This window comes from Ambystoma mexicanum, chromosome 13 (assembly GCF_040938575.1).
Source record: "Ambystoma mexicanum isolate Mex_15411 chromosome 13, UKY_AmexF1_1, whole genome shotgun sequence".
Taxonomy (NCBI): domain Eukaryota; kingdom Metazoa; phylum Chordata; class Amphibia; order Caudata; family Ambystomatidae; genus Ambystoma; species Ambystoma mexicanum.
In genome coordinates, this window is record NC_090938.1 from 435,149,111 (window position 1) to 435,176,986 (window position 27,876).

The window sequence follows — 27,876 nt, forward strand, 5'->3', positions numbered from 1 at the left end:
AACCAGAAGTGAGCCACGAAATCACGCAAGTAGCCTGCGTTACGGTAACGTTCAAGCTGCATAGCTCGCGCCACATCGCAGGTGAGACAGTAGCACCATAAAAGCTGCAAACTGACTGCAGTTCTTTTGTAATCCAGACCCTGACAGAAACCTGCAATAATGACACCAAGTGGGATTCCATGTCATTGTAGCGAAAATGCTGGAAGGAGGTGCTAAAAACCAGTGTTGTGAGGCACATAGCCAACAGCTAACTTTTTTGAATGACAAAGACGTGATAAGAACGCAAGCCACTGATCTGCATGCCGGCCTAATGACCAGCACTGACGAGAGGCATGCAAATGCTAATGGAAAGGCACTTATGTGATAAAAGTAGTGCTCTTCTGTACACTGCAAGGCTCAAGTTAGTGATGTTGCAAACAAAGACAGCCTGTCCCGTGCACAAGGCAAGGAACAAGTTACTTACCTGTAACTGTTGTTCTCCAGCATGGGTCTGGCATGGATTCACATGCTCATGAATATTCCCCATCGCCAGGTTGGGAATCCTCAGTAAAGACAACATCAGTTTCAGTTTCGTTTCTGAACTGTCGTTCTACTAATAACCAATCACTGGTCTCTGGGTCATACTGCCCCCAGCCAATGACTGCCCTCTGCCTAAACCCCTCCTCTGGCAGCCATCTTCAGATTTGGTAGTACGTGAAGTGGCAGTAGGACCAAGAGAAGAGCCGCAGAAAGGTTGGAGGGAGGGTTTGCATGTGAATCCATGCCAGACCCATGCTGGAGAACAACAGTTACAGGTAAGTAACTTGTTCCTTCTCCAGCATGGGGTCTGGCATGGATTCACATGCTCATGAATACAAGAATACATAGCAGTACACACATGCACAACCACGGGAGGTGGCAAGGCTCAACATTAAGCATTTCAACAACTCAACATTAAGCATCTCTTACCTCCTCACCAGGCTCACCTTCAAGCGAACAGGTTGCGCAGCACTGCTTGGCCGACTCTGGACTCCTCCCTGGGATCCTGGTCAACGCAGTAGAATCTCATGAAGGTGTGCGTCGACCTCCACGTAGCAGCCGTGCAGATGTCCAGCAGGGGAACACCAGACAGGAATGCTGTGGTAGCAGCGATCGCTCTGGTTGAATGGGCTCTCGGACGGCAGGGCAATGGTCGGTTTGCCAACCGGTGACAGTGCATGATGCAGCCGGAGAGCCATCTGGAAATGGAATCCTTTGAGAGGGCCTTCCCTTGGTTCATAGGTCCAAAGTTCACAAACAGCTGTGATGTCTTCCAAAAACTCTTTGTGCAGTCCACATAGAACTTCAGCGCTCTAGCCACATCCAGCAAGTGCAAAGTCCTCTCAGCCGGCAAGGAAACAGGTAACACCAAGGGCTCGTTGAGATGGAAGTCCGACGGCACATTGGGCATGAAAGAGGGGTGCGTCCTCAGAACTACCCTCGTCTCGTGGAATGTATGGAGGTTTACAGGAGAGGGCCTGGATCTCTCCCACTCGTCGTGCGGAGGGGATGGCCACAAGAAACACTGTTTTCCACAATAGGAATTTCAACGGTGTTGAATGCAGAGGCTCGAACGGCGGGCCCATGAGTCTGGTCAGCACCACGTTGAGCTCCCACTCGGGGGCCAGAGCCTTCACCGGCGGGAACGAGCGGAAGAGTCCTTTCATGAACTCCTTCACAAGGCGGTGAGACCACAGCGGCGACCGACCCGGAGTTCTGGCGTAGCGGGAGATAGCCGCCAGATGGATCTTGATGGAGGCATGTGCCAGCCCAACCTTGGCCAGCGATAGCAAGTACGGCAGCACTTGATGAGCCGTACTCCGTAGGGGGTTGATCTTCTGTGCAGGGCACCAGACAGAGAACCTCTTCCATTTATATCCGTAGCACTTAAGAGTCGAGGACGCCCTGGCCTTTGCAAGGACCTCCTTGCAGTCCGCCGGGATATCGTAGCCTCCGAACTCTAGTGCTGCAGGAGCCAGGCCTGCAGGTTCAGCGATCCCGGGTCGTGATGCAGGATGGCGCTTCCTTCCCTGGCGAGAAGATACAAGTCCGTCAGCAGTTTGACTGGGGGGGGACGCTGACAAGTCCAGAAGGTCCGGGAACCATATCTGCCTCGGCCACGCTGGTGCGACAAGGATCATTTTGCACCGGGACCGTCTGAGTTGACTGATGAGTCGCAGAAGCAACGTCAACGGTGGGCACGCATACAGGAACAGGCCGTCCCAGGGGAAGGAGAATGCATCGCCCATGCTCCCCGGCTGGGGAAACCTGCTGGCAAACTTCCGGCACTTGGCGTTCGTCGCCATCGTGAATAGGTCGAACTGGGGATTGCCCCATCATCAGAATAGCAGATCCACTTGATCCTGCCGGAGTTCCCACTCGTGGCATGAGCGCAGCTCCCTGCTGAGCGAGTCAGCGACGGTGTTCTTTACACCTGCCAGGTGGAAGGGTACCAGGAACATCCCGTGGGCAACAGCCCAATGCCACAGATCCTGTGCTTCCTTGGATAGGGCTGGGGATCTGGTGCCCCCTTGCTTCCGGGTGTAAACATCGTGGTGGTGTTGTCGGTGAAGACCCTCACCACCTTGCCCTTGAGGGACAGGAGGAACGACCTGGGGGCACAGAACACGGCTCAGAGCTCCAGGACATTGATGTGTAGTGACCTCTCCTCCGGGAGCCAAAGGCCTCTTGCGTGGAGATCTTTGGTGTGTGCTCCCCATCCTTCCAGGGAGGCGTCCGTCCTCACCTTCTCCGGATGTGTCGGGGTCTCGACGTCCATACCCGTCACTAGATGCGTGCAGTTGCCCCACCAACGGATTGCTTGGCGAGACGTCTCTTTGAGGGAGATCTTGTCTTCGAAGCTGCCCGCTGCTTGCATCCAACGGGTGTCAAGGAACTCCTGCAGTGGTCGCATCTGCAACCTGCATAGGCGCACGAGATAGATGCACAATGACATCATGCCGAGTAGGGACTTGATGAACCTCACCCTGGCCGTGTCCATGGTCAACAGCCGTTGTACCTTGCCCAGGATGGCCTTTTGGCGAAGCCAATCACGCCACTGTGTCGAGTCTGGCTCCCAAGAACAGGGCGTCTTGCGACGGTACCAAGTGGGATTTCCGGAAGTTGATCGAGAATCCCAGATCCTTGAGCAATTGGACGGTCTTTGCTGTGTGATCGATGGCGAGTTCCCTTGACTTTGCTCGGATGAGCCACTCGTCCAGGTAGGTGTATATACGTGGATCCCCTGCAGGTGCAGCTGTGCCGCCACCGGTGCCCGGCACTTGGTGAAGACCCTGGGCGCCAACTTCGATCTGAAGGGCAGGGCCTTGAACTGGTAATGTCGCCCTTGGACCACGAATCGTAGGAACCTTCGATGTTCTTTAAGTATGGGGATGTGGAAGTAGGCGTCCTCCAAGTCCAGCGACGATAGGAAGTCACTCTCCTCCAGCTGTCCCAGCACGTGCTGCAGGGTGACCATCCGGAATTTCTGGTACTTGATGTATTTGTTTAGACGATGAAGGTCCAGGATGGGTCGCCAACCGCCGGTCTTCTTTCAGACAAGGAAGTACGACGAGAATACTCCGGAGCCTCTTCGGGACAAGTTCTATCGCGCTCTTTTTCAGCATTGCTCGTACTTCCACGAGTAGCTGTGGCACGTAGTTTTCTTTCCTGGCCACAGTTGGTAGATGGGGACACTTTCTTTGGAATTCCGGAGTGTGCCAGTGGGAATTTCGCCAGCCAGCCTCCCACCGGGATGCTTGGATGGAGGCCAGACGTCACTGCCGGTTCAATCTTGCTTCGCCAAGGCCTTGCCGCCTTGGCCTCCTTGGCAATGACCACGACCTCCCGCCTTGCTGCGGCCTCTGTAGGCCTCTTGCGATGATGAGCGGGCCGCTTGGTGGTACGACAAGGAACTGCCACTAAATCCTTTAGAGGCACCTTGAGACTTGCCTCCGGGGGTCCAAAAGGACGGCTGTCGTTGACAGAGAGAACCCAAGGCCTGGGCCATCTCGGTGTCCGCCTAGATGGCTTGCATTGACTCGTCCACTGCCTTGCCGAACAGGTTGTTCTCATCGAAGGGCATGTCTAGTATCCTGGTCTGAACGTCCTGACAGAAATCGGTGGCCTTGAGCCAACCGTGTCGGCAAAGGCAAACGCTGTTGCCCATCTGTTGAAAACCGGTGTTGGCGATGTCTGCGGCAATCTTGATGGCGTGATCTGACGCCACCTCACCTTCCTGTAGGATTTCAAGGGCCTCCGCCCTCTTGTCATCTGGCAGGAAATCCAGGAGGGGAGCATCCTTAAAACCACAGCTCCCTGTCGTAGCGCGCCACGATCGCGAGGGCGTTGGCCGGTTTGATGGTCTTCGCCGCCTACGAGATGACTCGTCGTCCCATGGCGTCCAGCTTCTTCCCCTCGCCGTCCGCTGGGGAAGTGGAAGTTGATCCCGTCGCCCCTGCTGATTTCTTCTTGGCCGCTGCGGAGACCACTGAATCCGGGGACGGCTGAGCTCTAAGGCACATCGGGGCGGAATCCGGGACCCGGTATTTCTTCTCATACCGGTCCCTCTTCACAGGGGCCATGGACGGGTTCTTGAGCAGCAACAGTCCTTCATCCCAGATGTCGTCCAGTAACGGTACTGAGAGGACGGTCTTCCTCTTGGCCTCCCGCCGTTGGTAGAGGAAACCCTCCTTCTTCTGCTCTTCGGGACAAAGCTGAAAAAGTTCCGATGCCCTGGCTATAATGGCGTGAAAGAAGCCAATTTCGTCAGGATGGGAGGCCCGGCAGGGGGTGATGGGAGATTTGTCCCATCGTCACCACCGTCGTCGTCCGTCCCCGTTGTCGCAGTCTTCGTTCCTGTCTCATCCCTCGGTGGAGGGGAAGGAGGTAAAGGCTGGAAAGGAGGGGGAGGATGGATTCGCCTCCTCTTGTTCGATGGGCTTCCCAACGGTCCAGGTGCTACTATATCCTCCGCTGGGGGTAAGGGTAACCTTGTCCTTATCTCCGTACACAGGGTCTGGAAAGCCATCAAGATTGCTCCTGATTTGTCCTGTGGCATCAGCATCGGTTGCGATGGGAGCGACGGCTGGGGAGTGGGGTCCTCCGTTTCCTCCACGGCCTGAGGCTCTTCGTCGGCTCCACCATTGCACTCTATGTCCTCCTCGTCGGGATCCCTCTCGTAGGACCAGACTTCCTCAAACCTCTTGTCCAGGATCTTTTCAACGCCAGGCAGCTCATCTTCGGAGGTGGTACCGTGCCCCCCCCAATCTTTCTCCTCCCAGGGTTTCAGGGGGGTCTTCTCGATAGGCTGAAAAGATGATTCCCTCCAGGGTGGCTGGGAAACTCTAGGCCCGGCAGTCGTCTCCACTGGGGTAGCCTCCACAGGCTTCGCCAGGGCCGTCACGACTCCTTCGATCCAGGCCTTAGCCGGGGGTGAATCCGGGCCTTCGTGACCTTGGGCGCACCTGAGGCCTTTACCTTGGGGGGAGGGTCGCTGCCTCGCTCCACCACGGCTGTCACTGTCGGGATCGACCGGGGCTTCTCCCGAAGCTTACCCGGGTTCTCCGACTTCCTCTTCCCCGAGCCAGAGCGTTGGCTCGTGGTTGATGGCATCGGTGACATCGCACCCTGCCTGGCAGCCAAGGAGCCCGAACCATCGGCGCTCCCGGTGCCCACAGACTCGCAGTGCTTTTCCTTTTGTTGGGCCCCCGTCACCGGAGCGCCCTCAAAGGTCTTAGAAGACCGCTTGGACTTCTTCCTCTTCTCACCTGCTGCTGGGCTCTTCCCCTCCAGCCAGTTAGTGAGTCGAACGCGACGATCGTTCATTGTCCGTTCGGACATGTTCTTACAAAATCCACAGTCCTTCTCCACGTGCGATTTGTCGTCGTGAAGGCAGTAGAGGCACCTGGAGTGCTCATCTTCCTTGAAGACATTCTGCAATCCGCATCCCGGGCAGCTCCTGAACAGCTTGGATCCAACAGGCGTTGTGTTTCCTTTTTCCTGGGCCATGATCACGTGGGGTAGGCCTCAAAGATCTTCCGGAATCCTCCAAGAAGTGAAAACTCGACGAAAATTCGCCCTTGAGGGGCGTAGAAAAATTCCGAAACGGGTCCCCGTTGATCAGAAGTAGAATGGGTGCAGCTTGAGGCTCGATTGACCGAAATTATAAGAGTAAACTCTTAGAAAAAACGCAAAACGCAGTAAAAGCTCGAGAGCTATAGCACGACGACTCCCAACACTTGAACGTGTGGTAAAAATCTGAAGATGGCTGCCAGAGGAGGGGCTTAGGTAGAGGGCAGTCATTGGCTGGGGACAGTATGACCCAGAGACCAGTGATTGGTTATTAGTAGAAAGACAGTTCAGAAATGAAACTGAAACTGATTTTTTCTTTACCGAGGATTCCCAGCCTGACGACAGGGAATATTCATGAGCATGTGAATCCATGCCAGACCCATGTTGGAGAAAGTGAGGTTTAATGTAGAAAACTACATAATAGAACAAGGGGGCAGTGGCTTGAGCGACCTTCCTGAGGCTCAGGCACATTTCATCTGGAAAGATTGAAAGGCCTTGACGCCGCCCCTGCCTGCTCCCATCTCCTTGGCAGGCCAGCCACCTTTTTTAGTCAAATGCTGGCACACCTCAGTGGGCATTCTCATCAGTTCAGGATGGGTTATAATAACACTGTATCACTGTATCAAATGCTCACTAAATCTTTCTTGCTCTTCTCTGATATTTGAAAATTCCTCAGACAAATTCCTTAAATCCCCTGGTGTCAATGGGCCATGTACCATTACCAAGCCAGCATCAGCACCCACCCCTGGTAACTGTCTCAGTCAGGCTTGTAGTTGCGCAATTGCTGCGCTAGAAATTGCAATTTCACAGGTGTGGACTGGGGACTAAAGTGGTGTACATGGAAGGGCTGTTTTTTTTAACGGTCTGCGGCTTGAGCTTGTGAGCGGCATTGAACTCTATAGGTGGTCGGTCTCTGTAGCTGTGCTCGCTACACTCCTTGGAGTTGAGCCTGTGCTAGTATTGCTTGGGTGTTCATGGCATTGCGATTGCGGTACACGTTTGCAGCAACTACCACCTTAATAACATTCTCCCCTTCTTCATCCATACCCTCTTTTTCATCTTTCCCTTCCAGTATTCCCTATGGGGCAGCAGAGGTAGAGAAAGGATTGATTCCCATATACCTGTGCAAAAATTGATAGGGAAACTGACAGAGGATCCATGCCCCAAAATAGTGTCACCCCCAACCCTCTCCCTTCCTCCTGAGCTCACAAACACAGCTGGAGTTTTATATTTATATTCTGCAATAGGGGACACAAAATAAAGTCTCATATAGGGTTTTAGGGATTCCGACATTGAAACTCACCAGTATGTGAGATTTTGGTGGGCCGTGTAGGGTAAGGCCCAAAAATCTATATTATAAAAGTAATCCAATGAGCCAATAAAAGTGCACGGAAGCAAGAAAAACTTAAGTTTATTACATGTAGCTGGGAACAATCCATGAATCATTCAATATTATATCATATAATGGCTGCTTTTATAACGAGAAGTGGAGCAAAGCTTTACACAATGTTTCAAGATGCATTTTAATTCATATTTGCCGACTGGATTGTCTTGATTGCTCCGTAGGTGATTCTGTGCAATTACTAGCCCTATTGGTCTATCCTATCCATTGTGACCATTTTGATGACTGCCTCATGGTAACAATCTCATGGTGGGATCATCTAGTTTCACACAAATTTGCTTGGACAGTTGATAAGTTAAAATGTTTCATATTAAAGTGGACTCCTGATTGGCTATGGCCCTCCAAACGTCCTTGGGAGGGTCGCTTCCATCCTAATTGACCAATAGAACTGTGAGGTGTGAACAGCGTGACAACACAAATAATACTTCACATTCTTTTCCAGAAGACCTAAAATGTTGGCATCAACTTACCGTTCTCATCCTTGTGACTATTCAACTGACAGTTAATATTGCGACTTCTCGTTGGAAACATGTTACCCTCCAACTTCCATTCTCATGATGTGCCTACCTGACTTCATGGGGTGTGGTCCTTGGCCTCTTGCACTGTGACCATGTGCACGACTAAATGGTGTACTTCTGAATTAATGGAAATGTATGACCCTATAATACAAGCGTTGTCAGGAATCAATGTATAATCTTTAATATATTCTCTAGTATGTACAAGGACCCTTTGGCTTCTTTTGGTCCTGCATATTGATCACTTTCTGTTCTGGGTGCTCATGTTGTTCTATGTTATTGAGTCGACTCCTAGGTGGATGTTTTCCTACAGGGGACAGCGTAAGTCTTCTGCCTACGTGACTTTGTCTTGTGCACATCTTTGCACATTGTTTCGTTCCCACCAAACTGTGGCCTTGTATTTGTTAGTTTCTAAAAAATTCATTGGTTTTAGTTTTCATTTGTTAGATGTGTGGGACCATGCTGCACCTTCTGGTTCATAACAAACCCCTGAGCAGTTTTTACAGCTTTCCATCAGGGGGTCTGCTCATAGTTGCAACATCTGCTTAAATCATATGTTCTCATTCTGTGCCTGGGAAAGAACTTCACCTCATAATCCGACCCATCGCAGCTCACATTTACACCCTGTTCGAAGCTGCTGACCTTGTCTGTGTGTCTTTTTGGTATGAGCTGAAACACTTAAGAGATGTTAGCTATGTCTATGTTGTGTTTTGTATCTGCTATCTCTTAATGTTTCTAATGCGTGCTCATGATGCTGCTTGACATGCTCCTTGTGTCTTGAGGCTGCTCACTTGCACATGTGTGTGTTTGTGCTTAGTTAATCCTAATATGTGCTCACTTGCTAATTGTCTCGGCCATCATTCTACATGAGCTGAACCCTAAGTGTATATGTGTGTATCTTGCTGGCTCATGTCTATCTCCCATCGAAAGGAGATGGCGGGAGTGTCAGTGTGCCATGCCTGATGTCTGGGCTTCTGGCCTTCAGTGTGGTTTCAGACTCTTGTTTTATAGGTTTTCTTAGTTTAAATGTTCTCTCATGTGTGGGACGCTGGACGTTCATCCCAGCAGATTCTTTAGACACTACTGCATTAAGGGTTTCATGCAGACAAAAAGTATAATTTTGTGAGTAGTGGGGGAAAATCTAAGTGAAAAGGTTAATCCCAATGAATACTGGAATGTGCAGTTAAACTGCACTTTTCACAGGCTAAGGGCCTCTTGTGTTTGGTAACATACCCACATACCAAATGGTGCCAATGGTGCCAGAGTCTGGAAATACCACCAAACTCTGCTACCATTAACACCACTTGATCTGAGGGTGAATCTGACTGATTAGGATTGGTGTATTGGTTATGTTCATCCCCATTCATGGGGTCCATAGAACACAGCACGGGTGCGAATGCAACTTAATCACCATTTTCTACTTCCCGCCAGACTCTTAATGTTTCCCTAAATATCTTTTAAGTTCTCAAGCTGTTGTTTCTGAGCAAAGAGTCGCTACTTCACAGACAACCTAATTCTGATAGGAACCATATGTGTTTATTTACCAACACATTACTGGCTGCATGGATTACTGGAGATTGGCCTGCTTTTAGGTTCTTCATCCTCCCTCCCAGTCTATTCTGTTTTCTCCAGAGCGTTTAATAACCATAGGGTATGCCAAAAAAGAAAGTAAATGCGTAATGCCCAAATAGTCAAAAAAGACCAACAAATGCCTAATCCATAGCCAATTGACAATTTGGTTACCTATTGGTAGTCCAGTAACATTTGTGTTATTCATTTTTCCTTGGATGTTCGAAGCCACAAAAGAGCACTGAAGGCTCATGTTACTTGCCATGACCATCAGTATTTATCTCCTTTGTCATTCTCATCCACTGAGTACATCTGGAGAGCAGAAATTCAAAATGTTATACCCATATAGGCCAGCTCTATTGTTAGCTTCAATATCTCACCTCATTGATTTTTCATAGTTCAGTATGGCATGTTTCCTTTTGTGGGGTTCCCTTGTAAGCAAAAATCTCATTCTTTGCATTTTAGCTACCATTATTACAGAGGAGATGTCTCATCATGAGTCCCTATTGCCTTCCCACTCATTACCAATTAAAATGTATGTTGCAATTAATACAACAGTTCTTCCCAAAATTGTCCTCATCTTTATATCTATGTTCTACCAATGTGATAACGGAAACTAATAACTCTCCCACGGATGCAGAATCTGCGTTTCATCCTGGCTAGCTTTCTATTTTTCTACTGTAGTTATTCTTGTTATCCCATCCAGAATATAGTTTAATCTATACATTACTGTAGTGCAATTGGTTGTATAATACTGATCTTATCATCCTCACTTTATCTCTCATAAATGCATTTCCCGTACTGTGGACATCATTCAAAATCATATATGTAAAATGTTCTGTTTTGATTCCATCCCTAACATATTATTTCAAATTCACAACATCCCATTCGAAATGTTAAAGTTCTCTCTTGATTCTTTGTACTTGTATGTATTTAAAATAGCTTGTATGCCCATTGCACTCACATTAAAAATCTGAATTTCTAAGTGATTTTTGGTTTGTATGTTGGTATCTTATTCTGTCCAATGCTGCTGCGTTTAAGGAGCCTACTAGAGATTCCTCTTTTATGATTCCTCCAAAGTTGTAGTACTAGATAGTGTAGAATTGGTGTGTTGATAGGCAATTCAACGTATTGCTGAGTGATCAGTTAAAAAGGGGTTATTTAAGCATTATCTTTTAGGTAAATGTGAATGATGATAATATATCCAGTAAAAATACATGACAATGGGGGTCATTCCGAGGTTGGAGGTAAGGAATTACCGGCACTGGTAAGGGTGCCGATGCCGGTAATCCCTTGCCTCCGTATTCCGACGTCCCTTTGCGGGTCCTTCCTTACTTCCTGCTTTTAGCAGGAGTTAAGTACGGGACCCGCAAAGGTACTTTGGAGTTAATTACGGTACCGTAATTTACGGTGCCGTAATTACCTCCTTCCCCATTCCCATTGAGCCCTATAGGGCAGAAATGGGAATGGGGAAGGGCAAAAGGTGAATGGGGAATTACTGGTCCCTCCAACCTTGGAATGGACCGGTAATTACTCCGTTCACCATGCCGGATTTGGGACGGTTTCGGAGGCAACCATGGAGCTAATTACTCCATGGTTAGCTCCAAACCCGGAATGAGGCTCACTGTTACTTACGTTGTCTATGGCTTTCGACAATATTGCCTGATGAAATCGCAAAAAAGGCATGGTTTTACATGGTGAACAAAGATATGTATGGATGTATGGGATTTATATAGTACAAACCTAGCTAGCATGCAATGGAGCGTTGTACTACAAAGGAGTAAAATAAATACATAGATAGACGGGCAAAGAGAGAGCAAGATAGCAAAGAGGTAATGTGGGAAAAACACATGATGAAATTCATGATGTGGATTACGTTATTAGAGACTATTGGTACCTTTAAAGCTGACATAATAATCAGTTATGATGGCACTTATCGGGCCAAGAGGATGATAACTTTTGGCAAAATAGAAAACTAAGTTTTGAAGAGGACGGGTCTGCATTTCTGATGAAATGCTAGAATGTAGCATAATTTGCAAAGGAGTTATATGATAGGCAACATGATAATATGCATTCAGATTGTGTTGTCTTCTTTCTCAACTCCCACATTTGTAGTACAGCCTGGTCTTCTCCCATAGAGTCCCAGAGCTGTACTATCTTGGTTCTCACCTATACTAAACCCAGTCTTCTTTCCTCTTGGACCGCTAGCCAGTGCCTCTTTGTTTGCCTGTAATCACCACTGTATGAGAGCCAGGTCATCAGGGCTTCATGTTGGCGACTACCTATTTTGTTCATGGGTCAGTCTCTGTTGCATTGCTCTGGATTCTGAGTCTTCACGTTGGAAGGGTGGGATGAAGCGCTGCTTGTTTAGTGTGAAACACCTCTCAACCTCCATATTGATACTGAAGTGGGAGAATGGAAGACCAGGCTCCCGTCCTTCCCCTCTCGCGCTTGGCCTAAAGGATCACGGCCCAGGCACCCGCCACGAGAAGAGTTTGCCCATCTACCAGACGACCAAATACCCTGGTACAGGAACATACGGATGTGTCCATCTGCCTGCCCAGCAGCCCGCCCTGGCCATGCCGACACCTGCGGCACGGATCAACTAGACTAAAACCTACACGTCGTTAGAGATGCCATGACGACCTAGTCAACCGTCAGCACACCTGTGCAAATATACACACTGGACACTCCCGCACCAATCTACACGAAGAATATACTCAGTGCTATGACGTAGGCGACAGACATACTCACGGACGTGCATCTTTATTATTTTCCACATAGGCTCTCAAAATGCAGAAACGCAAGACGCATTATGAACCCATCTAAAGAGCTTGCTTACGCTTCTCCTAAACCCAGGTGCCATAATGAGAAATATAACGAAGACACAATACTGGTCGTAAGACAATATGATACTATAACCTAAAGCGCTTGTGCACCAAACGGTTCCACCTATACACCAGGCCTAAGTAGGCCGCAAGCAAGAGCTTCCATGGATGTTAAAAGAACAAGAGTCAGGTTGCTGATCCTGCAGAATGAGCCCGGCGAAAGCAAACAGCCAAGGTCGCAATGTTGCAAACCCACATTCCGAAAACAGACCATCAAGGGCACGATGTTGCAACCTTGCACGCCGCACACCAACGTCAAAGTCACACCTGCAAATTAAACCAGGCACACAGTGGAAAAACAATATTAATTGTGCAGAATTATGCCTCAAACACGGTCCCACCTCACGTGACCGAGCCGAACCTGACAGGATGCCAAGACCAGAAAAGGCGTCTGGATCCCTCGTTACAAGACACAAGGCAGATACAATTAAAAGGCTCAATGGACATCTGCGACAGTGGGAGTAGTCGGCCTTCCAGCTTATGAATAAGTCCTCACATTGTCTGCACGTATTCATAGTGAAACATTGTTGCAAATGACAGGTACACCAAGAGCTGGGAACAGCGATGGTCCCAGACTGGGAAGCTCGCGGGCGCACCAATCAGAACATGGGGCTCCTATCACTGACACCATTAACATTAACCAATCATCAGGGGTCTTCATGTAACAATTCTCATGTATCTAATTGAAGGGACAACCCAGATATATCACCTGACTAACCCTTGTCCACTAACATTGTTCTTTATACGTATGCTATACTAACCCTACCACTCGAGCAACCAATTAAGAGTGGCGATAGGTTTTTTGCTAACTTTCCAAGGTGACGCAAGTAGCGCGTCATACTAAGGTAAAAAGGGCCTGCGAGCCCCACGATTGTGTGTGTGTCAGGACGGACGCGTACGATCCTTGACCCATCCCTGCCGTTTTTGTTTAATAATCAGCAGAGTCACCTTGCTTCTTGCGTGTGTCTTATACTCTATCTCTTTTGGGATATACGGGAGGAGTTGGGGCCTCCCTGCCCGGAGGTCTGCGGACGGCCCGGCCGACCCCGGCAGAATTTCCCCCCCGACAAGTTGGAGGCACTGCTGAGATCTGTTTAAGATCCGCTTTTTTATTTTTACCTTTTCCAGGTACTCCCGTTGCGAGGAGGCCCGGCGGCGCGGCCCCCTCTGCCATTGCCCCCTTCTGAGGACTACAGGACCATCGCAGAGCTGCGAGAAGACCGGACAGCGCAATCCGGATATTGGCCCTCGGGAGCCGGTTGAGAAGTATCCCGCCCGCGGTTGGCGAGTGTCCAGACGTGGTCCAGACGAGGGGAGGTGGCGAGCCGCCTGGAGGGGTGCACGCAGTCGAGCGGCCCCGCATCAAGAGAACTTGGTGAGCATGCCACGCACAACAAGCAATGTGAGATTGTGAGGGAGGGGGGAGGAATTAAATACGGGAGGTGGGAGGTGTTGCACAGGTGCGCGGCGAAGGTTTGACAATTTAGTGTTGGCAATGGAATGAATGGTAGCCGAACGAGTGCGAGAGCAGTCGGCTACGTTACGCGAGGGGGGGGGCGGAGCACGAAAACATCACGTGCGGCCGCTCGTAGAAACTGATTGGCCTAGGTCGCGACTACGTGTAAGGGTGGGTGTGTGTGGTTTCCTACGATTTGGCATTTATTGATCAATGAGTAGATGAGTATCCCTATTGTTCGAGCAAGAAACTCGATAGGTAGATGACATTTCCCTGTAGGCGGTAGCTAGTTAGTTGCCCAATACGGAAGATAATTGGCTGGTTAAGCCCTCCTGTCGAGGGGCGTATCACACGCGAGGCGACGCAGCGTGCGCAGTCCGATTATATTATTGGTTACCTTGTTCCAGGAGTGACAGGAAGACAGCTGTAAGGTTAACGGGGGTAGATTGCAAGTGTATTTTGAACTTAAAGAATATATGAAGAACTTACCAGTAGCTCGAAGAGATCAGTGACGTCACCAGTAGGGCTTTCATAGGATATCGCGAGCACAAGGCATCTTCGTTTTGAGAGTGGTGGGGAAGAGAAGTGTGGTAAGGGAGTGGAAACGGAGATAAACGGTAAATGAGTTGATCGGGGAAAGGCGAAACGGGGGACGTGGCTGCGCACGGAGAACGCCGGCCACGGCAAGTGTAGAAGAAGGAGGAGGAGCACGTGAAAATAGGACGACTGTATAAGAACGTCATAAGGGGTACGCAGCCGCAGGGGGCTACGTGCGCCTTGGCCGCAGGGGGACGTAAGGGTGTCGTAGAAAGAAAGAAAGACAGAAGAAAATATACAAATGTGAAATACTATATTTTTTATAATTTTCCTTAGCGGACTATCGTAAGTCCCCAAACTTACGGGGCCAGGTAACGATATAAGGTTGTATATTGTACACTACTAGTGAGATAACCACTACCAGATAGGGGAAGGGTAACATGTGGAGTGCTATTATGTCATACGGGACAGGATCGGGAGGGTGGGGGGACACCCTTACTACCCCACTACAACACATCTGCACAACACTGCCACCCCATAGGGAGAAACTGATTAAGTATAGCATAGAATGGACCCAGGGGACGGATAACAAAATGCTAACACCGTGGCCGCCTAATGGTAGCTTCGATCCATATGCCCAACATTCACTATTAAACCATCTGCACAATACATACAAGGGGAAGAAGTTGGCAAACCACGTGGAGGTGTTTAACTTATGGAGGATGTTCCAAGGGTCCCGACCAGGACCAAGCGGAATGTTCACTGTGGGGGAAATACCGGAAGAAAAAGAGATTAAGGAGGAAGGAGAGGATGGGAAAAAGTGGAGTGAAGACCCAAAGAACACGGGGAACGAACGAGAGGGAGGAGAAAAGAATAATACATCAGATGAAATAGAAAAAGGAACCGAGCAACGATATACCCCTAGCAAAGGGAGTGAAAACAGAGGGAGGGGGGTTGTACCCTTTAAGAGAATTAGGAGAAATAGAAAGAGGACAGTTAAGGGCGGCTGAGGGATACTCGAACCCGGCATACAGCCCTCCACCATATGTGGCTCATAGGAAGATGCCAGCAGGGGAGGGGAGGACTGGAGAAGAACAAACTGTGGAAATAGGAAATGATGAGTGGGTAGCTGCACAGATATTATTAAAATTACGAGGTTCATTAACAGGAGAAGAGAAGGAGGTAGTAAAGAAAACAGACGAGGATAATAGCAGGGAGAGTGAAATGAGGGGGGAAGAGCTGTTACGACAAAAGGAAGAGATTTTGGAGGAACGACTAGCAAAGTTAAGGGATGAGCAGAATGAATTGATCAAGCAGCTCGAGAGGGAAGAGAGATAGAGAGCGAGGAAAAGGAAAGAGGGTAAGAACGAATTGGAAAAAATAAGGGAACGAAATGAGGAGCAAAGGAGAGAAGCTGAAAGGGTAAAAGCAGCAGCAGAAAGGGTATCAAGAGTAGTGCTGCGAGAAAAGAAAAGGGAAGAAGAAGAAAAAGAAAAAGAAATGGCAATGTGGAAGAGGAGATTACTATCAGAAACAACTAAGAAATACGAAGAAGGGAGGGTGATAGAGAGTATAGTAGAAAGAGAAAGGGTGAAATGGGAAAGGAAGAAAGAGGATGAAAGAATATTGGAACAGATGAGCAGTGAAGTGATGGAGGAATTAAAAAGGAAAAGGGAGGAAAATAGTAGGGAGATGGAGGAGAGAAATGAAGGAGAAAGAGAAGATAGGAGAAGGGAGAGTGAAGCATGGGGGGATGTATATAGAAACACAGAAGTAGCAACAACATCAGCACAAAGGGGACCGGTTGATAAAGGAGGAAAAGGAGAACTGGACCTCATAGACTTACAAACAGTAACAATTAAGGGGAAAAAGACCGAGTGGGGGGTGCCGTTTATGACTGACTTTTGTAGTGAGGAAGAAGAAGGAGTGGAGAAGGAAGGAAGAAACAGTGAAAGGGAAAGCTTAGATAAACTATACATCACCCGGACCAACACAGACTCACCTTGGATCAGTAGGAGAAAGGATGAGCTGGAGAGAAGTGAGGAGGGAGAGCAAGGAATAGCGGAAAGACAGACACATGAGGCCGCACCATCCCCACCACGCCCTCCCCCATCGCACCCTACATGCTCAACCACCTCACGCTCGGTACGCACAATAAAACTCGCACCCTTCACAGACGAACTGACACCCTATGCATGTCGGCTTAGGGACCTCCCTAGGCGCAGGCAGGAAAGACTAATACACATGCCCACATTAAATACAGAAAATGATGGAAGAAGGGGAAAAGATGGAGAAGAAAGAGTTACAAGCAGGGGAAATACGGACGAAATTGACGATGTAGAAGAGAGGGAAGAGGAGGAAGGGTGTGAGGACTCGATATTATGGAATATAAAGGGTAAAACGAGAGATAACTTAATGCCACTTCTGGAGAGAGGAGGGGTTAGACCACAGAATGTCCCTTGGAAGCATACAGACAAAGACAATATAAAATGCAGGCTCCCATCATTAAGTGGAGGTGCGGGTAAGTGGATATATGAAATGGAAAAACACACCGCAGAACAGAAACTGGCAGTAGGGGATGTAAAGGGCCTTTTAATATCGATATTAGGGGATACAGCGGATGACATTTGGAAGAGAGCGGGATTCCCTGGGGTAACAATAACAAACACATCGCATGATGGGGCACCATTCGCAAACTGCAGACATGCACTATGGCAGGCACTGAGGGTACAGTACCCAGACACATCAGACATAGGAGCAATTACCTCCCGCAAGATGCGTGAGAATGAAGATCCTGTTGATTATATCCAGGAAATCCAAGAGAAGTGGCGCATGGAAACTAGAGAGCAATGGGATAAAACACCAGCAATATTTTATCATATACTAGTACAAGGGCTCCCAGAAGGAGTTCAGAAACAATTAAAGAAAGTAGTGGGAATGGAAGCAAAACCATGGCCAGAAATACAACTGACTATAGTGCATCATTGCAGGACATGGCAAGGAAAAATGAAACAAAAGGAAGAGGACAGGAAAACGGAAGAGGCTAAACTAGTACAGAAAAAGCTTACTAAATACACAATGGAAGGGGCACTAATAACTACGCCTACAACAATGACCCAAAACCCCACACAAGTAGTGGCTGCACAAGATTCCTCCCAAATACCACCTTCACAGACTATAACACAACAGGCGCCGCCACTCCAACCATACACAACCAACATGGGAGGAGGACACCCAATGCAAGGAGCTGGGTATTATAATTATAACAGGGGGAGAGGAGGAATTATGAGAGGGAGAGGATACGGATATAACACCCAACAGCAGGTGGGAGGACTTAGAAATTCCTACCCCACAGGGCAACCAGTATACCAGGACAACACAGGGAGCTTCCCATGGCAGAGTAGGGAACCACCGGTGTGTTGGAGTTGTGGACTATTAGGGCACATGTCACGCACGTGTAGAGTTAGACCAGGAACACCATCATGGAGTGAACAGGGACAACCAAGGCCCTCACAGGAACAGCAGGGCATACAGCAACAGCAGACGTTGCAACAGGGAAATGAACAACAACAACTAATAACACAACAACAGCCACAGACATATTCACTGCCACAACAACAGGTAGCGATGACACAACAACCCCAAGCACAACAAACACAACTGGGTAGGGTGACGGTCTTGGGACACAACCCTTACACAGGAAATGGCCAATCGTTGTACCCTCAATAGGACAGCCCACAGACGGCCTTGGTGTGTCTCATCCTGTCAGTAACACCTAATAGTGCGGAGGAACCACGCATAGAGGTAACGATAGGTGACAAAAAATTATCATTCCTTGTTGACACCGGGGCGACCCGGTCTTGCATAAGGGAAGGTAAATTTAAGATGTCAGGCGAAGCCATGAACACCCAAGGATTCTCTGGGGCTAGAGGGTTGGTTCCCTTTACTGATAACATTCCCTTATCTATTGGAGATTATGACCTGTCAGTTCCACTTCTATATTATAGTGCCTCACCAGTAAATATACTGGGGAGAGACATAATGAACAGGTTGAATATGACGATCTCCTTTACTGAGGACGGCATAATTTGCTCTACTCCAGGGATTAACATGCTCACAGCACGACAGATTATGCAAGCATACTGCGGACAGACAGCGATTAGGGCGGAGCCAGTAGATGGCGAACTATTCCAGTATGGGACAGATATGGCATTTGCATGGATGCCAGGGATAGAAGGGAAAATATGGAGGAGGCCAGCAGCCTATCTGTTCAGACCAGAAACACCTGTTAATGAACCAGAGGGGAAGGTGGTTCTAATGGACATTGAGAGCATTATTGCAACAGCTGATTCCATTGCTGTACATGCCCAAGACAGAGAAGGAAGAGCATGGAGGGCAGTGATAGCACTAGCAGAAGGATGTAGGCTCACCCAGGTGTCAGATGAGGAGCTGTTCTCAGAAGAAAAGGAGGAAGGTGAAATGGTGTTTATGATGAGTGTGGAAATATGGCTAAGAGTGGCTTACAAACAAGTAGCACAGAAAATTGCAATGGCACTTGAGGCACCCGCATGCACCCCAGTCCCCTTCTTTAAGGAGGATATGTCAAAGGTACCCAAATCATTGTGGACTACTAGCCCCTATGACGTGGGGTGCATAAAAGGTATAGGGGGAGTAAGGATAAAATTTAAAAAAGGTGCAATACTCCCCAGAGTGAAACAGTACCCACTATCAAAAGAGGCAGATGAGGGCATTTATGAAACCATAACGGCCCTTATAAATAATGGCATATTGGTCCCCTCTGAATCACCATGTAACACGGCTGTATACCCAGTGCGCAAGGCTAAAGGGGGGTCTAGGCGCTTCATACAGGATCTCAGGCCCTTGAACAACATAGTAGAAGCAGAATATCCCATAGCAGCAAACCCGGCCACAATATTGTGTGGCATTCCAGCAGAAGCATCACGATTTACGGTGATCGACCTTAAAAATGCTTTTTTCTCAATACCATTGCACCCAGACTCACAAGATCTGACAAGCTTCACTTACAGAAACACAAAGTGGAAGCACACCAGATTTCCACAAGGGTATTGCGAATAACCCTCAATTTTCAATAGAGTAATACAGATGGATTTGGGTAACATTGAAGTGGAAAGCACAGTGTTGCAGCATGTGGATGACATAATAATTTGCAGTACAAACGAAAGAACATGCAGAAAGGACTCCTTAAAGATGTTGACAATATTGGCTGAAAAAGGTTACAAGGTAGACATGGAAAAGATACAGTACTGTCAGAACAGGTACTTTACATTGGTCAGCTTATATCCCAACATGGAAGAAAGATTGCACCACAAAGAGCACAGGCCATTTCAAACACTCCAATGCCACAAACAGTGAGGGAACTGCAGCAGTTCCTGGGGCTGTGCAACTACTGTAGAGCATGGGTATTTGATTACAGTTCGTACATAGGACCCCTGCTTGAGGCGTTAAGGTAAGCTAATAAAGGGGAGAAAAAGCTGGGGTGGACGATGGAAATGAAAGAAGCTTTTGATGAATTGAAAGATGCGATATCAACTGCTCCGGTACTGGCATCCCCAGACTATGAGCGACAATTTTTTATATTCTCACATTGCGATTCAGCAGTAATGAAAGCAGTGTTGGCTCAAAAAACAAGCATGGGCCACAAACCAGTAGCATTTTACAGTGGCCACTTGGATCCTGTGATGTTAGGTAATTTCCCTTGCGAACAAGGTCTCGCCGCAGCTGCTTTTGCGGTTTGAAAAAGCATCAGCAATAACCATGTGGTGCCCAACTACACTGTTTGTGGAGCATGCACTATTTGCAATATTGAATAAACCTAAGTCCACCCTAACCACGCAGAGGGCATCAGGTTATGAGATCATCCTATCCAGAGCTGAACTATCAATTGTTAGATGTAGCACGGTCAACCCTGCAAGGTTCCTAGCAGAAGTAATTGAGGAGGGAGATTATGCCCACGACTGTACGCAAATAACTGAAATGTACTCATGTACTAGAAAGGTTGAAGAAAACGCACTAGAGGGAGGTGAGCTCCTGTTTATTGATGGGTCATCAACTATCGACCAAAGGGATGGTATAAGGAGAACTGGGGCAGCAGTGGTAAAAATGATGGAGGTACCGGTGTGTGTGGCCATGAAATGTGTACAATTACCACAGCATTACTCCGCTCAAGCAGCGGAATTAGTTGCACTGATCTTGGCGTTGAAGGAAAGCTTTGACAAACGAGTGACCATATACTCCGACAGCGCATATGTTACATCCACTGTCCACTCAGGGCTGTCAAAATGGAGAAGAAGAGGGTTTAGGAGAGCTGATGGCACTCCAGTGCAACACGCCCTCTTATTGGCTGAACTAATTGAAGTAATAAATGACCCCCAAGAATTAGCTTTAGTAAAATGCACCGCACTCACCAATGGTGAAGACCACGTCTCGAAAGGGAATGCAGCAGCAGACGCACATGCGAAGTATGCTGCATACTTTGGTGAGATATGGAACCCCCCAGAGTCACAGAGAGGGAGAGGGAGGGGAATGGCTAAGGAGATGTTGATAAGAGAAGGGTACACCCATCTCCCAGCCACACAGATTATGGAGCTACAAGCAGCTGCACCAATGGCCGAAAAAGAAATATGGGTAAAAAGAGGATGCACAATGTCACCAACCGACGCACTATGGCGCCAGGGTGGCACTGGAAAGGTTGTAATACCATTGGCACTTTTGAACACCGCCCTGAGCCAACTACATCATCCAGCCCACACAGGCAAGGAAGTAATTGCAGCACGAATTAGGGAAGACTGGTTCTGCCCCGAGTTAAATTCTCATGTGTCAAATTTTATCAGCAATTGTCTCACATGTCAACAGTTTACGGCCGGCCATACTCTAAAGGTGATAAGAGGTACTATACCCCGGCCAGAGGGACCTTTCCGGCATCTCCATATTGACTATGTTGATATGATCAACATATGTCAAGGAAATAGGTATATGATTGTAGTAGTATGCCCATTCTCGAGGTGGATTGAAGCAGGGCCCTGTTCACACCCAGATGCATTTAGAGCAGCTAAATTCCTAGTGAGGGAGGTCTTCCCCAGGTGGGGAGTGTGCGAGGTGTTAAGGTCAGACAATGGCCCACATTTCGCAAACGAAATGTTCCAGCACATCACATCCTTGCTGAACATCAAGCATAAATTTGCATGTGCATACCACCCACAGGCCAACGGTGTATGTGAACGCCTGAATGGCCTATTAAAGGAGGCAATTGCAAAGATACAGCAAACAACAAAGAAGAGTTGGTTATATTGCCTTCCATTAGCCCTATTTGAGCTAAGGAATAGACCAGGGTCCGACCACCACCTCACCCCTCACGAGGTGGTTACCGGACGTCAAATGCGCCTTCCCCTAACGCCAACATCAAGAGCATTTACCGACCACGAGAGTACAGCGAGTTTTCTTGGTGATGAAATGTACCAATATGTGTCTTCTTTGATTACTAGTGTAGTGTTTGTGTCTCAACAGCTCGAGCGCACGCGGGGTGGGTCTAACAGCAATCAACAAGAAGACGCGGATAAAGAATTGGAAAAGGAAAGACTGTGTAAAATTGCTAAAGGTGACCACGTACTACTTCGCAATTTCAACAGGAAGTGAAACAGTCCACGATTCACTGGCCCCCATCTGGTAGAGGAGGTATCAACGAGAGCAGTAAAGCTACAGGACAAGCGTGCCTGGAACCACCTACATGATGTAAAGATCTACAAACTCCAGACCCGCCCCAGCGCCACCGACAGGTCCATTGGGAGAACAACAACAACATCACCAACGGAGGAAGAGAGTTCTACCACAGCTAACGGCCTAAGTGTTCCCATACCCTGTCACTACCCAGATTCCCCAGAGACAATAACTGAAGAAGAAAGGGGTGATCCCCATACTGCCCACCCCATGGTCACACGCTCAAAGAGTAAAGATACTTCCGCCAGTTGAGCCCCAAACCCCCTGCCCATTGACCCCTACCCCCACTGCAGTAATAACTGAACTGAAGGACATTGTTTTGCACACGTACACATGTAAACACGTGAATGCTCTCTTTTCTTTTCTCTCGCACATGCAGGAACTGCGTATTATTGTACTGCTAAGAAAATAGATAACTAACAAATTCACTGCCCAGGAGTAGATGGTACCCTCAGACGATAACTACCCAGAAGAATTGTCACACCAATTTGTATATGAAATAAGAAGGCCAACGTACCTGAAAAGGAGAAGGGTACGCGTCTACTACACAGCATTCCTCTTGGCCATAGAATATTCAATGCCCCACCTCCACCCATACTTGCCTGTCCTAAGAGATAGATCGCTTAGATTAGCTTGGGAACAGCTCTTTGCCTGGGCACTGAATGACTATTTGATAGGGAGAGCTTAAAAAAAACAACAACTAACATTTAATAACCAGCATATTGAGAATTTTAAGGCGGGCAACTTTAACGTCGCAAGAATACGCTGCCGGACTGCAGCAAGGTAAGAGCAAAATGCCGGTGAAATTAGCATTTGTAATAAAAATAATAGGGATTTTGATGATCACCGGGTTCTTGGCTGCCTCTGTATGGCAATACAGCTATGCTATCAATCTTATTGCTGTACCCAAACCTAATACACCCCCATCCCCAGCTGCAACAGGTGTTACGTCAGGTGATACTAGTAAAATTGCACACAAGCAAAATAGAGTTCAACGCAGCACATACTCAGATAATAAAGGTATTGACAATTATATACAAGATTCAGCACATGTCTCAAACAACATATAGTACCAACACATGACCCGCATTGGTAAGCAGACAACAGAAGACAGCTGCTACGTTTGCTCATTAATACCATACGCCATGAGCGCTTCTCGAACATTCGTTGCCACAGAAATAGATGAAAAGACAGCACGATGCATAATATACTTGGCATTGTTCCAAACGAAAGGAAGATTTCAAGGGACAGTGGTGCATATGGTGTGGAAAACACGAGACTCATACCCATATGAAAACAACTTCCTCAAGAAATAGTTGAGTTACCACAAGAGTAGTCTACATGCTGAAGCATTCAGATACATAACAAGTGGTCCTGCAAAAGGGGAAACAAAGAAAGTAACACTGCAGTATTTACCATGTGATTGGTACGCCACTGAAGTTCCTGGTAAACCAGGATGTTGGGAGAGGCCACTGGTGACGATAACGGGGAAGGTGTACCTGGACAACAAATGGGAGATAGGAGTGATTGGCAGCAACATGGTAACAAAAGAAACTATTTCAACTATCGATGCACACAACCACTGGTGTTGGACGACTTGGATCAAGTACGTACCCATGCTCACGTGGATAGAGACGGATGAAGACCCAATAACAATACTGCCGCTGACTGCACCTAAGGTATGCTACCAACATAAAGGAGAGGTGGACGTAGGATACAACACCAACTGTGCAAGCGTGATGGAGTTACCTGAGGGGGGAGCAGGAACAGCAGTGATAATGGACCATTACTGGGCCTGTGGAGAAAAGGCATACCACACACTGCCCCCTCTGTGGAATGGTGTATGCACGATGGTGCACGTCAATGTACCATCACTAGTGGTACCGCAGAAGCATGTGAATGTGGCGAACTTTCCCAAAATGGATGAAGGGGACAAGAGGAAGAAGAGATCTGCACCACCTCAGGAGGGGCCAGGGAACAGGAACAACGGCAATGATACTGTCCTAAATAGAAGGAAAAGACAAGGAGAACCTCTGACAGGAAATTACCTATGGGGAAGATCGGAAACGGCACTCACTTCAATTCCGCCAGAACACAGACTATTCAGCAGAGCTGCAATGTTCTTCTCCTCAATAATACATCCGGGACTGCAGGCTTACGCAAACGCAAAATGGCTCCAGATAACTAGATGGGAACTAATGATGACCATCAATTCTACAGTAAATGGATTTAACGCAATAAAAGAGGAGCTGCGAGCTATAAGGATGGTAGCACTCCAGAACAGATATGTATTGGACCTCCTCACAGCCATGGAAGGAGGAGTCTGCGCAAAGATAGGACAATCATGCTGCACGTTCATTCCTGCCAACGATGCTGACAATGGTACACTGACAGAAGCAGTTTCACAATTGGCCCAGATGCACTCCAAAATGATGGATGAAAGTAAAGGTGTGAAAACGGATGAGAGCTGGTTTTCACTATTATGGTCATGGATGCCATCTTGGCTGTCAGATGGACTGAAAATTATAGTTGGTTGTACTATTTTGGCTGGAGCTACACTGATCATAATAAGATTTTGGAAGGCCCGGAAGGCACGCACCACTGACGAGTTGCTTGAAATGGTCGGTATGCACCCCTTGATGCCAGCAGATGACGGCCAACACACAGGCACAATCATACAAGAGAGAGAGAAGTTGCGCAATCAGATCATCACCAACCACCTGGACCCACCATCTGTGAAGATCGAGAATCCAAGAAACCCCAGGAGCTACATAGGGAAATGGGTATACTGTACTCCTGGAGGAACCTGTGAATATATGTATTGGTCATTTGAAGATCATGTTAACCACTATGGACATTTAGGAGGAATAACTAAGATATGGAGAGTAAGAGGAGATAACGAAAAGGATATGTTTGTGGTCGACAAGTCGACCAGAGGGGGGACCGAAGTGGGAGAATGGAAGACCAGGCTCCTGTCCTTCCCCTCTCGCGCTTGGCGTAAAGGATCACGGCCCATGCCCCCGCCACGAGAAGAGTTTGCCCATCTACCAGACGACCAAATACCCTGGTACAGGAACATACGGATGTGTCCATCTGCCAGCCTAGCAGCCAGCCCTCGCCATGCCGACACCTGCGGCACGGATCAACTAGACTAAAACCTACACGCCGTTAGAGATGCCATGACGACCTAGTCAACGGTCAGCACACCTGTGCAAATATACACACTGGACACTCCCGCACCAATCTACACGAAGAATATACTCAGTGCTATGACGTAGGCGACAGACATACTCACGGACGTGCATCTTTATTATTTTCCACATAGGCTCTCAAAATGCAGAAACGCAAGACGCATCATGAACCCATCTAAAGAGCTTGCTTACGCTTCTCCTAAACCCAGGTGACATAATGAGAAATATAACGAAGACACGATACTGGTCGTAAGACAATATGATACTATAACCTAAAGCGCCTGTGCACCAAACGGTTCCACCTATACACCAGGCCTAAGTAGGCCGCAAGCAAGAGCTTCCATGGACGTTAAAAGAACAAGAGTCAGGTTGCTGATCCTGCAGAATGAGCTCGGCGAAAGCAAACAGCCAAGGTCGCAATGTTGCAAACCCACATTCCGAAAACAGACCATCAAGGGCACGATGTTGCAACCTCGCACGCAGCACACCAACGTCAAAGTCACACCTGCAAATTAAACCAGGCACACAGTGGAAAAACAATATTAATTGTGCAGAATTCTGCCTCAAACACGGTCCCACCTCACGTGACCGAGCCGAACCTGACAGGATGCCAAGACCAGAAAAGGCGTCTGGATCCCTCGTTACAAGACACAAGGCAGATACAATTAAAAGGCTCAATGGACATCTGCGACAGTGGGAGTAGTCGGCCTTCCAGCTTATGAATAAGTCCTCACATTTTCTGCACGTATTCATAGTGAAACATTGTTGCAAATGACAGGTACACCGAGAGCTGGGAACAGCGATGGTCCCAGACTGGGAAGCTCGCGGGCGCACCAATCAGAACATGGGGCTCCTATCACTGACGCCATTAACATTAACCAATCATCAGGGGTCTTCATGTAACAATTCTCATGTATCTAATTGAAGGGACAACCCAGATATATCACCTGACTAACCCTTGTCCACTAACATTGTTCTCTATACGTATGCTATACTAACCCTACCACTCGAGCAACCAATTAAGAGTGGCAATAGGTTTTTTTGCTAACTTTCCAAGGTGACGCAAGTAGCGCGTCATACTAAGGTAAAAAGGGCCTGCGAGCCCCACGATTGTGTGTGTGTCAGGACGGACGCGTACGATCCTTGACCCATCCCTGCCGTTTTTGTATAATAAACAGCAGAGTCACCTTGCTTCTTGCGTGTGTCTCATACTCTATCTCTTTTGGGATATACGGGAGGAGTTGGGGCCTCCCTGCCCGGAGGTCTGCGGACAGCCCGGCCGACCCCGGCAGAATTTCCCCCCCGACAATACGGTTTTCATTTTAAGCTACAAGATTACGACATGCTTCTAAATAACTAGAACTACAACAATGAACTCAAGCAACAGTTTATTTGAATTCAGTGTCATGCAAACAAGACTTAGCTACCCTGTGCTAGTAGGTCATCTTGTCACTTGCTCCTTTAAACTTGGATAATTCAGAAACATATATTTTGCTTTAATCCTTCCCTTCCTGTCTACCTTGAATGGTGCAATATGTCTGTTGAATGATAGAATGAAGCCTGGAGCATTATAATAGGTTTTGATACAGTTTATAGAGAAGAGAATTTATCTTAATAGAGAGATGACTAGATATAACTCACGATTTACATGAAAAATTTGAATCTTACTAATACTGCACTAACCTGTTGAGTGGTCTTGCACATTGAACAGAGCAGTCATAGGGCCTCATCACAAGTTGGGCGGAGTGATAAAAACGCAGCGGTCACGCTATTACCACTGCATTACCGCTCTGCCCAACTATGATTTGTGTGGAAAGTTGGAGCTTTACATCCAGCTTTGAGCTGGAGGTAAATCGGTCCACTTTCCAACCATTGTTGGCGCTATTAGCGCCACGGTAATAGCACCAAAAATGCCCAATATGAATGGGGACCTACTGCAACTTACCGCAACTAGGGATCGGGCACTTATAGAGCTGGACCAAGTTGCGGTAATGCTATTTGTGTTGGGCGGTATCCCAGTGGATTTACCACCAGGATACTGCCCACTTGTGATGACTCCCATAGTATTTAAACCATAGCCATATTTACGATCTGATGACTTAATTCGTAATGATGTGAATTGATGTCTCTACATCTTACTATATCTCTTTTTGTCTGGCAGGTTTTCACAGGAATCTTCGCAGCTGAGATGGTCTTCAAGATTATCGCGCTTGATCCCTATTATTACTTCCAGACGGGTTGGAACATATTTGATAGTATCATTGTCACGCTGAGTCTGGTAGAACTGGGCCTTGCAAATGTACAGGGCTTGTCTGTTCTGAGGTCCTTCCGTCTGGTAGGTATTCCCTTAATTTCACTCCAGTTTGTCATTTTTTGCAATTCTTTTGAGAAGGGAAAATATAATTCTTCCATTACCAGCAATAGGTCAGACATTCTACACAACCCAACACATTAGCTATAGTATTACTAATGT

The 27,876-nt window shown here is 47.7% G+C and overlaps 1 protein-coding gene across 3 annotated transcripts in view; it reads left to right on the forward strand.

The window, feature by feature from the left end:
- LOC138521307 (sodium channel protein type 4 subunit alpha-like) overlaps positions 1–27,876 on the forward strand; it is a 3,496,387-nt gene that overhangs the window by 2,049,854 nt on the left and 1,418,657 nt on the right. For all 3 annotated transcript variants that reach the window (XM_069634046.1, XM_069634045.1, XM_069634044.1), the window contains one exon: positions 27,565–27,738. In XM_069634046.1, the coding sequence (XP_069490147.1) occupies positions 27,565–27,738 (174 nt within the window). The remainder of the gene's footprint in view (positions 1–27,564; positions 27,739–27,876) is intronic.